At 42.9% G+C, this 12,788-nt stretch overlaps 1 protein-coding gene across 3 annotated transcripts in view; it reads right to left on the bottom strand.

Moving 5' to 3' along the window:
* MEAF6 (MYST/Esa1 associated factor 6) overlaps positions 1–10,944 on the bottom strand; it is a 27,752-nt gene extending 16,808 nt beyond the window's left edge. For 2 of the 3 annotated variants that reach the window (XM_003788161.3, XM_023512195.1), the window contains exons 1-4: positions 10,793–10,920; positions 9,311–9,426; positions 4,222–4,309; positions 4,036–4,081 (exon numbers count right to left, since the gene is read on the bottom strand). In XM_003788161.3, the coding sequence (XP_003788209.1) occupies positions 4,036–4,081; positions 4,222–4,309; positions 9,311–9,426; positions 10,793–10,882 (340 nt within the window). In that variant the 5' untranslated portion in view covers positions 10,883–10,920. Of the gene's footprint in view, positions 1–4,035; positions 4,082–4,221; positions 4,310–9,310; positions 9,427–10,792 lie in introns of all 3 variants that reach the window. The other variant, XR_002772919.1, reaches the window with a different exon arrangement.
* Positions 10,945–12,788: the final 1,844 nt, after the last annotated feature.

The following is a 12,788-nucleotide window of genomic DNA, read 5'->3' as shown; positions in this document are numbered from 1 at the left end:
AAAAAAAAAAAAAAAAAAGAGAAAGAAAATAAAAGAAAAAACCATAAAGGACAAATTGTATTGGTTAAATACATTTAACCAAAGTACCAAAGGAGAGAAAAAGAACATGGGGCAAATGCAGTATCTGAGGACATAATGGCTGAGAATTCAACAAGTCCAACAAAACCCACACCAGATAAATGAAATTCATACTTAGATGCATTGTAGTTAGCTGTCGAAAATCAAGACAAAAATGAAATCTTAGAAGATCAGTGAGGAGCAATAATGATGGATGGTGGGATAGAATATAACAGAATTATTGTGAAGGGCCTCTACCTGAATTCATGAACTCCCATATTTATGTAATTCTCTATATTCTACTTTATTACAAAAAGAATTTAAGGCAGTTTGTCACAATTCATATAATGAAATCCAATAAATAAATTAAAAATGACACAAGTAAGGCAAAGAGAAGCAGAAAAGGAAAATAAGCTAGATCCAGTTATAAGATTCATTCCTAAAATGTATGCTATAAATTCCTGTTTGCTTACTAGCAGGGAATCACAAATTCAGCTTTAAGCATGAAAAATAAAATAGTCAACTACTAGATTTTCAGTTAAAAAAACCAACTTTGTTCAGGAAAAGTTATTTCTAAAGGAGACAATTAGTAATTATAATAAACATCTGCAACATCCTCTCATCACAATATACATATTTTACAGGACCAAAATATAATTCAGCAAAAATAACTTTACAGGGAAAACCAAAGAATACCAATCTGATGCATTCCAGAGGTGTGGTTCAATACAGGACAAAGATTTAAAAATCTTTTAATACATAAGTGTTTGTCTCAGTCAAGCTGTGAGCAATACCTTTAAGCATCTTTTCCTGACAAGTCCCTAAATGCAGTTATTCTGTGTGAGTGGACAGGCACAGAGCCATATGCGGAATTATCAGCTAATACAGGGTGGGATTACAGGCTCTTATGAAAACGGAGCCAGACATCATTCCTTCTCAACTTACAGGAGTGAGGTCCAGGATATTCTTTAACCAGTCTTGTTATTCTACAAAGGACATGAATAGCACTAAATTCTGGAAGTGGTATTAATTGAGAACAAATAAGGTTTGGCTGAGAATTATAGTAAAAGTAAAATCAAAAGACTTGGTATGGGGCGGCGCCTGTCACTCAGTGGGTAGGGCACTGGCCCCATATACGGAGGGTGGAAGGTTCAAACCTGGCTCTGGCCAAACTGCAACAAAAAAATAGCTGGGCATTGTGGTGGGTGCCTGTAGTGTCAGCTACTCGGGAGGCTGAGGCAAGAGAATCACCTAAGCCCAGGAGTTGGAGGTTGCTGTGAGCTGTGACGCCACAGCACTCTACCGAAGGGGATAAAATGAGACTCTGTCTCTACCAAAAAAAAAAAAAAAGACTTGGTACAAATTATTACATTGGCAGAAAAGAGTCAAAGATGTTTTACATTCCTGAATGAGGCCGAAGAGAAGTACCATAACAAAAAAAAAACAGGGTGGACAAATTTTGAAGGAAATTGAACATTTTTGTTTTAGACAAAATGTTTGAAGATCTGAGTGGAAATGTGTGTAAGGAAATGCAGGACGAAAGCTCAGGAAAGAAGTTAAGGATAGAGCAATAAATGTAGGGGGGATAGACAGATAATAATTGAGTAGTTCTAATTTCTGAACTACCAAAATCCCTTTTCCTCAAATCACTGCCCCAAGGTTTTAACAAAAGAAGTAGATCCCACAAGATAGAACACCAGAAAGAAGTACACAGCAATACAAAAAACAAACAAACAAAAAAAACCAGGCTGTATTTCTAAGTGATTCAATACAGAGAGAACATAAATAGCTAGAGTCTGACTCGGGAAGATAAATGTACAGATCTATATCTCAGCACTAATTAGAACAGAATTAGACTATCTGGCTTATGAACAGAAAATGATATATAACTTGTTTACAAAGTACAGTAATCGCCCCGTTATCTGGCACCCATGGGGATTGGTAGATTCCAGACAAATGTAGTTTCTGATTGCTTGAGAGTTATAATTAAAAATAGGCCTAATTCTACACTTTATACTATATCATGCCATACCATAAACTGGGTATTGACTTGATATTAATATTGAAATACACTAATTAAAAGTAAATCAAAACAAATAAAGATACACTTCAATAACTTTAACACAGTTTTCCCTCACTGTGAAACAGCTTTGTAAATGCAGTACACAATTTGAATTAAATGAATGTCAATACACTTTTTAACTTCATTACCATATTTTTCGAGACACTTCTGAGTTTCACTTTGTCACCCTCAGTAGAGTGCTGTAGCATCATAGCTCACAGCAACCTCAAACTCTTGCGCTCTAGCAATTCTCTTGGCTTAGCCTCCCAAGTAGCTGGAACTACAGGTGTTCGCCACAACACCTAGTTATTTTTTAGAGATGAGGCCTCACTCAAGCTCAGGCTGGTCTCGAACCTGTGAGCTCAGGCAATCCATCTGACTCAGCCTTCCAGACTGCTAGGATTACAGGCATGAGCCACTGTGCCTGGCCCACTGCCATATGCTTTTAACTTGAAGTAACACACATTAACCCTTAAAACGGTACAGAGAACACATGGAAGTCACAGGAGTAATACAGGAAGCAAAGGCTTACAAGGCACAGTGCACCAAGTTTAAACTTTGATTTTGGAGGGAGGGACTAGGTTACATGCTGGTTGCTTAAGAGTGCTGACTGCTTGATTTCTAGATATCAGAGTTTACTATAAACGGTACCTACTCTCCATTTTATATTTAAGAATACACAGTACATTCTATTTATAGGATGAAGATTTCCTAACAATTAATAAGTTCGGCATGTGGGGATTAATTAGGTATGTTTGAAATTTTCCAATATAATTACTATTTTAATTTTTCTAAAATTTCTTAAGAATTAATAAGATTTATCAGGAATAAAGACACCTTTGCCAAACTCATGTGACAGAAGAGGCAGGAAGGGCATGGCCATTTCTGTCTTGAAAGAAAAATATAATTAAGTCTACCCCAAAGGTTTCCCAACCACAGAAGAAAAGGAAAGAGTTCAAGATGCAGTCCTCAGATATGCAACTGGATATGAGTTAAATATAAGGGCCATGGCAGCTTAAAAATAAACTGACAATGGCTGGGCACAGTGGCTCATGCCTGTAATCCTAACACTCTGGGAGGCTGTGGCAGCTGGATTGCCTGAGCTCAGGGTTTGAGACCAGCTTGATCCAGCGCAAGACCCCATCTCTAAAAATAACTGGGTATTGTGGTGGGCATCTGTTGTCCCAACTACTTGGGGAGGTTAGGGCAAGAGAATCACTTGAGCCCAAGAGTTTGAGGTTGTTGTGAGCAATGACACCCCAGAACTCTACAAAGGGAGACAAAGTGAGACTCTGTCTCAAAAAAATAAAATACAGGCTTGGCGCCTATAGCACAGTAGTTACGACGCCAGCCATATACACCCTGGTTGGTGAGTTCGAATCCAGCCTGGGCCAGCTAAACAATAAGAACTACAACAAAAAATAATGGGCATTGCAGTGGGTACCTGTAGTCCCAGCTACTTGCGAGGCAGAGGCAAGAGAATTGCTTAAGCCCAAGAGTTTGAGGTTGCTGTGAGCTGTGACGCCACAGCACTCTATTGAGGACAACAAAGTGAGACTCTGTCTCAAAAAAATATAAAATGAGGCGGTGCCTGTGGCTCAACTGGCTAAGGCACCAGCCACATACACCTAAGGTGGCGGGTTTGAATCCAGCCCTGGCCCACCAAACAACAATGACGGCTGCAACCAAAAAATAGCCGGGTGTTGTGGCGGGCACCTGTGGTCCCACCTACTTGGGAGGCTGAGGCAGGAGACTCTCTTGAGCCCAGGAGTTGGAGGTTGCTGTGAGCTGTGATGCCATGGCACTCTACCTAGTGGGATAGCTTGAGGCTCTATCTCAAAAAAATATATATATATATAAAATAAAAATAAAATAAAATAAACTGACAAGAAAAGAAAAGTAAGACATGAACTTACTCTTTTCAATGAGCTGGTCCTGAACTCCTGCCAACGCACTTACTGCCTTAAAAAAAAAAATGCACCAGTTACTAGAAAAGTGACCACAGACCTCAGGAGAGCACTCCCAAAGAAATGGAAAGAGAGAACTCACATTCCCCAACAACAGGCCACAGAAAGATCCCTCCTTCCCAAACCACCACTTACAGCTGCTGATGTAACTGAAGATTTACTGAAGAGCCGTTCAGCTTCCTTAAATTTCCGGTTCCTTCGATCATTTTTGCTATTGGAGTTTCTAAAACACACAGAAGAAACTCACTGTAAGTACCAAGCTATGTCTATAGCTAAAGCTGGGGATGCCCCTGGACTTAGGTAATGAAAAGATTTTTTTTTAAAACCAAGTTCTATGCAGGAAGCCCCCACATCACTTGGCTTTGCCAAACGACCTTCACGCTGAATGCCTACATAAAAATCAATATTTTCTATTGTATGGTATATAGGATATGAGATTTGGTTGCTTCACAAACATTTTCACTTTGATATATATTTTTAAATGCTTATTATTAACAATGACTAGCAAAGACTAGGGATGTGAAGTCTTTTAAATAAACTTAATTTTCAAATTTAAAGAAAGAACCAGTGTTCCTTAGAGAAATGGCTAATACCAAGTTTTGGAGGGGGGGAGGATAAGGTGAGACTAGCACATCTTTTCAGCCAGAAAGCAACACAATGCTCTAGGAACTGACAGTGTCATGTCTAAAAGATAAAGGAATCAGCTTGAGGAGGTACCCTCAGACCACATTTGGGACAAACGTGGGGAATAAAAGAGAGAGAAGATTAAAAAGAAAGATTCTTCTTCAGAATGTCAGTAATAAATATAAAGGGAATAATAAAATTAGAGAATCACCATTTTGCAACTTCTAATGTAATACCTGAATCAGATAAGAATCAACAATGTGTATTAAAACAATTAAATAAAAATTAGGAGGGAACAGTATAGTCACATTTTCTAGAAGTATAACACAGCCAGTCATGGCTCACATCTATAATCTTAGCATTTTGGGAGGCTGAGGCAGGAGGATGGCCAGGAATTTAAGATCAGTCTGACCAACAGAGCAAGACCTCATCTCTATAAAAAACAGAAAAACTTGCTTGGGGCCCAAAGCACAGTGGTTATGGCACTGGCCACATGCACCTACAGTGGCGGGTTTGAGCCCAGCCTGGGCCAGCTAAACAATAATGACAACCTCAACAAAAAAATAGCCAGGTGTCATGAGGGGGGCCTGTAGTCTCAGCTACTTGGGAGGCTGAGGCAAGAGAATCACTTAAGTCCAGGAGTTTGAAGTTGCTGTGAGCTGTGACACCACAGCACTCTACTGAGGGTGACATAGTGAGACTCTGTCTCAAAAAAAAAAAGCCAATCATGGTAGAACTGGTAGTCCCAACTACTTGGGAGCACAAGGCAAAAGGATCACTTAAGCCTAGGAGCTTAAGGCTACAGTGAACTATAATCTTGCCACTGTACTGTAGCCCAGCCAAAAGAGTAAGACTCTATCTCAAAAAAATTTAAAAAATGGGTGCTGTGGCTCATGCCTATAATCCCAGCAGTTGGGAGATCGAGAGGGGTGGATTGCTTGAGCTCACAGGTTCGAGACCAGCCTGACTCAGAGTGAAACCACATCTGTAAAAAATAGCCGGGCATTGTGGCAGGTACCTGTAGTTCCAGCTACTTGGGAGGCTGAGGCAAAAGGATCTCTTGAACCCAAGAGTTAGAGGTAGCTGTGAGCTAAGATACTACAGCACTCTACCAAGGGTGATAAAGTGAGACTCTGTCTCAAAAAAAAAAAAAAAGAAAGAAAAAGAAAAAAAAGAAAAGAAAAGTATAACTTCCAAAATGATCTGTTAATCACAGTGGGAAAAATAAACTTTTATAGTAGAGATATCACACAAACTAGGCAGCACCAATAATGGGACAATCTGACATTATGTACCTCCTAGGAAAACAGAGGTAGATAACACAAAAGGCTCTCTCATGAGGTCACAATAAAAATCTGAAGTTGTGGCTCAGCACCAGCCACATACACCAGAGCTGACAGGTTCGAACCCAGTCCAGGCCTGCCAAACAACAATGACAACTACAACCAAAAAAATAGCCAGGCATTGTGGTGGGCACCTGTAGTCCCAGTTACTTGGGAGGCTGAGGCAAGAGAATTGCTTACGCCCAGGGGCTGGAGGTTGCTGTGAGCTGTGATGCCATAGCACTCTAGTGAGGGTGACATAGTGAGACTCTGTCTCAAAAAAAAAACAAACCTGAAGTTGTGACATTCTACAAGACAACGTTGTAAACGCCACTACAATCACCACCAAAATGGAGATTCTCTGTAAACAAAACAGTAAAATGCAAAGCATGAATGCTCAATGGATCCTAGGTAAAAACAAAGTAGCAAAGCATTTGGGGGACAATTAAGGAAATTATAATAAAGACTATGTATTAAATGATACTATTTATGTAGTGCTAATTTTCTAAGTATAATAGCTATGGTTAAGTAGAAGAAATGTCCTTATTCCGAGGAGGTAACTGCTGACATATTTAGACATAAAGTGTCTGCATCTAATTTCCAAATGCTTTAGCAGGAAAAAGAAGTACAGGGAGATGGGGGACATTAACTACAAAGCAGTGGTTCTCAACCTTCCTAATGCTGCAGCCGTTTAATACAGTCATGACCCACAGGTTGAAAACTGCTGTTATAAAGGAATAGCATGAAGATCTTTGTGATTATAGAATAGTTCCATACCTTGATTATGGTTACTTAAAATTATGGTTATAAAATCATGTAGAACTATCCACATGAGGTCTGACAATTAAATTCAAGAACTCATCCTAGAAAAGTGCTAGATACCTCATTGCTGAATATCACTATAGTCACCTTTGAAGTACTCCCCTTAGGAAGCTACTGCACTAACACCAGCACCCAGTCCACTCTTCAAAGTAATTTGCAGGCCAGGCATGGTGGCTCATACCTCAGCAGTCTGAAAGGCTGAGGCAGGTGAATTGCTTGAGCTCAAGAGTTTGAGAACAGCCTGAGCAAGAGTGAGACCCTGTATCTACTAAAAATAGAAAAAAACTAGCCAGGTGTTGTGGCGGTACCAGCTACTCAGGAGGCTGAGGCAAGAGAATCGCTGAAGCCCAAAAGTTTGAGGTTGCTATGAGCTTTGATGCCACAGCACTCTACAGAGGGTGTCAAAAAAATTTAATGTTTGTTCATTGCTCTAATTCTAGCTCCTACATCCTCACAATAGCACACAAAACCACACAACAATAATGAATACTATTCATTAAGACAATGCCACTTGTTGACATGAACACAGCTGTGAGATATTGATATAAGGTTATGAACCTTTAAAGAATTATTTGTATAGTGCTGTCAATCTAAGAGCCCAGTGGCAAGGTCATGAACTTAACTGTCAGACCTTGGATACATTGTACCAATGTCAATTTCCAGGTTTTGATACTTTATTATATTACATAAAACACAACCATCAGGGGAAACAGAGTGAAGTACTACCTGTACTATGTATTTTTTTAAATTTATTTATTTATTTATTTATTTATTTATTTATTTTAAGACAGAGTCTCAAGCTGTCAACCTGGGTAGAGTGCCATGGTGTCACAGCTCACAGTAACCTCCAAATCAGGCTCAAGTGATCCTCTTGCCTCAGTTTTTCTATTTTTAGTAGAGACAGAGTCTCACTTTTGCTCAGGCTGGTCTTGAGCTCAATTGATCCACCTACCTCAGCCTCCCAGAGTGCTAGGATTACAAGTGTGAGCCACTGTGCCTGGTTATTTCTTTTTGACACAGGGTCTAACTATGTCCCCTGAACTAGAGCACACATCATCGCTCAGTGTAACCTCAAATTCCCAGGCTCAAGTGATCCTTTCGCCCCCAGCCTCCAGAGTAACTGGGACTTCAAGTGTTCACCGCCATGCCCAGTTGATTTTCTCTTTTTTTTTTTTAGAGACAGACTTTGTTGCCCTTGGTAGAGTGCCGTAATGTCACAGCTCAAAGCAACCTCCAGCTCCTGGGCTTAGGTGATTCTCTTGCCTCAGCTTCCCAAGTAGCTGAGACTACAGGCACCTGCCACAATGCCCGGCTATTTTTTTGTTGTTGCAGTTTGGCTAGGGCTGGGCTTAAATCCACTACCCTTGGTATATGGGGCTGGTGCCTTATTCACTGAGCCACAGGAGCCACCCAATTTTTTTATCTTTCTTTCTTTCTTTCTTTTTTTTGTAGAGATGAGGGTCTCAGTATTGGCCGTGTTGGACTCAAACTCCTGAGCTCAAGCAATCCTCCTTCCTCAGCTTCCCAAAGTGTTCGGTTATAGGTAGGTGTGAGTCACCATGCCTAGCTCTGTACTATTTTTGCAACTTCCTATGAATCTATAATTACTTCAAAAATAATTAAGTACAGATACAATTGTGTTTATCTATATTGTAGAGAAAGAAAGAAAAAGTGAACATCACAACATGTTAACAATTTGTGAATACAGGTAGACAGTATCAAATGTTCATGTATTAACTACGCCTTCAATTTTTCTCCAAAAAACTGAAAACTGAAAAATCTCCAAAAGTTTAGAATTTTTTTTTTTTTTTTTAGATAGAGTCATACTATGTCGCCCTCGGAAAAGTGCTGTAACATCACAGCTCACAGCAACCTCCAACTCTTGGGCTCAAGTGATTCTCTTGCCTCAGCTTCCTGAGTAGCTGGGACCACAGGTGCCCGCTACAATGCCAGGCCATTTTTTGGTTGCAGTTGTCATTGCTATTTTTTAGCAGGCCCAGGCTGGGCTCTAACCGGCCACCTTTAATATATGTGGCCGGCGCCCTACCCACTGAGCTATGGGCGCCGAGCCCTAGAAATGTTGAAAGAATATTATTACTAAGTAAATAATGGTATAGTTGGCGCAGAAATATGGCAAAAATTGTAAAGGTGGAAGTCATGACTGATTAAAATGTGGAAAACACTAACAGAGCACCACCGTGTAATGTATCATCATATGCTGTCTGCTGTATTTCATTTTAAGCCTCACACAATTCTATGCCATAGATCAAACTTTCTCTATTTTACAGATGTGGGCTTTGCCAAGATCTTGAGTTCAAGCTCAAGTCTAGACTTCTTTCCACATCTCCCACTTTACTACTACTGCCTCCTGCAAAGGTGCTATACCAAGAGCATCCTAGTCCTGCAAAGAAATGTTACTAGGCACAAAAGGAACACTACAGGCTTACAAAACTCACTTTTGGTTGGTCAGATACCGATCCCAGCCACGAATAATATTGCCATACATCTGAGTGTCTTCCAGGTAGCTTCCTTCAAAAGCATAGATCTGTCTCTCCAAGTTTGCCAATGTTTCCTGCAAGATGACAATAACATGAATAATGCTTTTAAATGCAAACATTTAGGTTTGACCAAATTGAAATCCTGATAATAGACTTGTAAACTCCAGCTGGCCCATAGTAAAGCACCTTTGCAAAGGAGATAATTGATGATATGGGGTGGGGGCACTGGGAGGTGATGGACCCCCTTGAGAATAAAATGGAATACATAAGACGTATCCCCACAAAAATGCACACACATGCAAAACTTTTACATATACTGCAGAGAGTTCATGGAAAACCACTGTCAAGAACCCAGACTGAGGCTGGGCATGGTGGCTCACGCTTATAATCCTAGCACTCTGGGAGGCTGAGGTGGGTGAATTGTTTTAGCTCAGGAGTTGAAGACCAACTTGGGCAAGAGTGAGACACCCTCTCTACTAAAAATATAAGACTTAGCTGGGCTGCTGTGGTGGGCGTCTGTGATCTCAGCTAATTGTGAGGCTGAGGCAGGAGAATCGCCTGAACCAAGGAGTTTGAGTTTGCTGCTAGCTATGACTCCACAACACTCTAGCCTAGGGCAACAGAGTGAGACTCTGTTTCAAAAAAACAAAAACAAACAAAAAAAAGAACCCAGGCTAAGGTGGAACGTGGGGCAATCTCCACTCCCATGCACAAAAGGTACCGCCATCAGGAGAGGGAAGAGCGAGCAGCCAGTCTTTCAGCATCAACTCGCTCCCCTCCCCGCGGGCTCAGGCCGCTGGCACTGGGCTGCCAGTTGCTATGGAAACCTGGAAGGGCAGCTGCAGGTGCGATGAACCTCCCGGGCGCTCTAACCAAAACGCGGGGGCAGGGTGGGCTCTACCACCAGGATACATGTCACAGTTCTGAATTCTCTAGATTGAGTCCTCTGCTCTCGCCAGTCACCTTCTAGATGTTCCCAAACAAATCGCATCCCTACCTATCAAAAATCCAATTCAACGACTCCCAATACCAAAAATGACACGCTCCCCACCGTCCTCCGGCCGGGTGAGTGGGTCTCCCTCCCACAGTCACCGCCTTCCCCACAGCCCACGGACATGCCCGCCCCCCATCCGTCAAAGATCACGGATCACGCGCCCTCACCCACCTCCAAGGCTCACAGACACTCGCCCCTGCTCTTTCTCTCACAGCCCCGGCGCCCTGCTCCCTCCACGCCCCCTCCGGCCGCAGCCCCTGCCCCTCCCCCTCCGTCTACCGGCCCCCGGCTCCGGATTCTCACAGCCGGGAAGCCGAGCCGCCGGCCTCCCGGCCCGCCGCGCTGCGCCCCCGGAGCAACGAATGGCCTGGCGCGGCCGGACTGGGGCCCGGAAGCGGGGCAGCCTCGGGGCCCCACGCCGGCCGCCCCCAGCCGCAGCCCCTCACCGCTAGCTCCTGTTTCCGCTTCACGAGCTCCGCCAGCTCCCGCCGGGTGTCCGGGATCTGCGGTGGGGCCGCCTTGTTGTGCATCGCCATGTTGGGCTCAGGCGGGCGGCGGCGCGAAGCTGGGGGCGGTCTCTGCGCGCCGCCGCCCGCCAGAGGGCGCCTGTCCGCACTGCGCTTGCGCGCGCGGCGTCCGGAGACGCGCCCGGCGCGGGGCTCTCGGCTCCTGACCGAGGACCAGGGGAAGGGGCTGCTGCTTTCGGTAGTTAAGTCTTATCTGCCTCTTGGTTGGCAGCTGAGCTTTACAGACACCACACGTTGACTGTGTCCTAAGCCAAGCTCGTCCTTAAGCCTCCAGAATCTCCTGGATGCCCCGCTTCAGCCTACGTTGGTGAATGACTTTTCCTATCCACGCAATTGCCGGTGTCAGAAACCTGGTTATCATCCTCACTCTCCGCCCAGGATTAAAATCCGACCAGGTCCTGCGGACTAACTCCGGAAGAACTCACAAATGCATTTGCTCGTGTCCGTTCTCTCTGCCACCTCCCTAGTTTATTCAGGCCCTTCCTAATTTTGACTACATTATTCCAACAGCCTCCTATTTCCACCCTTAGTCTTATTTAATCGTTTACCCACAATGGTGCTAGGATGATCTTCCAAAAACAAATACGACATCACGTCCTGGCTTACGGCCTTTCAGTGGTTTCTCATTGCCCATTAGACAAGTATGTCTAGGGCACAAACTGGAGCCAGAACCACCTGTTCAAAATCCTACCTCTACGTTGCTAAAATGTATCACCTGGGGCAAGTAACTAAATTTCACTTGTTTCAACTCCCTCATTTGTAAACTGAAAGTAATAACACAATCTACCTAATAGATTGCTGTCAAGAGTAAATCTCGTAATGTACGTAAGGGGCTTGAAAAATGATGACTATATAAGTACATAGCTGTTATCTCTAAATCCTGTATGTAAACGTTGTTTTCACTAGGCTTCTGCTTACTTCTTCAGCCTCCAATTTTCAGTGTTCTGCAATTTCCCTATCATAAGCCTACGTGGGATTTTTTTTTCTTTTCCTTTTTTTGAGACAGAATCTCACTATGTTGCCCTTGGTAAAGTGCTGTGGCGTCACAGGTCACAGCAACCTCAAACTCTTGGGCTTAAGCGATTCTCTTGCTCAGCCTCCCGAGTAGCTGGGACTACAGGCGCCCACCACAATGCCTGGCTATTTTTGTTGCAGTTGTCATTGTTTAGCAGGCCTGGTCCGGGTTCGAACTCACCACCTCTGATGTTTGTGGCTGGCGCCCTTGCCGCTGAGCTACAGGCACCGAGCCAAGGGATGATTTTTTTTTTTTTTTGCAGTTTTTGGCCAGAGCTGAGTTTGAACCCGCCACCCCACCTCCTGCGTATTGGGCCATAGCCCTACCCTTTTGAGCCACAAGCGCCGCCCTTTTCTTTTTCTTTTGATCCACTGCCTTCACTACAGCGTGTCCCAAAAGTTGCCCCTAAAGTCACCATACATAGGGAAGATGGGAAATTGTAGCTAAATGTACATTTATTTACAAAGTATTCTTTACAAAGTATTCTTTAAAAAGTTTTACAAAGAGGGCAGCGCCTGTGGCTCAAGGGAGTAGGGCACCAGCCCCATATACCGGAGGTGATGGGTTCAAACCCAGCGGTGGCTAAAAACTGCAAAAAAAAAAAAAAAGTTTTACAAAGAGATGGCCAACACAGAGAATATTTGTAAAGTGTATGTATGGCGACTTTAGTGGTGACTGTTGGGACACCCTGAAATGAAGGCTGTGGATCAAAGAAAAAGAATCCCATGTAGGCTTAGATTACCTTTTAGGGAAAATACAGTTTAGTCATGTGAACTAATTCCAGTTTTGTCAGAAATAGAATTTGGATCCAACTGTCCCTTATAAACTAGAGTATTATTGGTGTATGATTTGGAAATGACTTAGATTTTTCTTTTTTTATTTTTATTTTTATTTTTTTTT

Source organism: Otolemur garnettii, unplaced genomic scaffold (genome assembly GCF_000181295.1).
Source record: "Otolemur garnettii isolate 467f Iridium unplaced genomic scaffold, OtoGar3 scaffold00025, whole genome shotgun sequence".
In the NCBI taxonomy this organism is placed as follows: domain Eukaryota; kingdom Metazoa; phylum Chordata; class Mammalia; order Primates; family Galagidae; genus Otolemur; species Otolemur garnettii.
The sequence above is the reverse complement of the archived record's forward strand: the minus strand, read 5'-3'. Positions and strand labels throughout refer to the sequence as shown.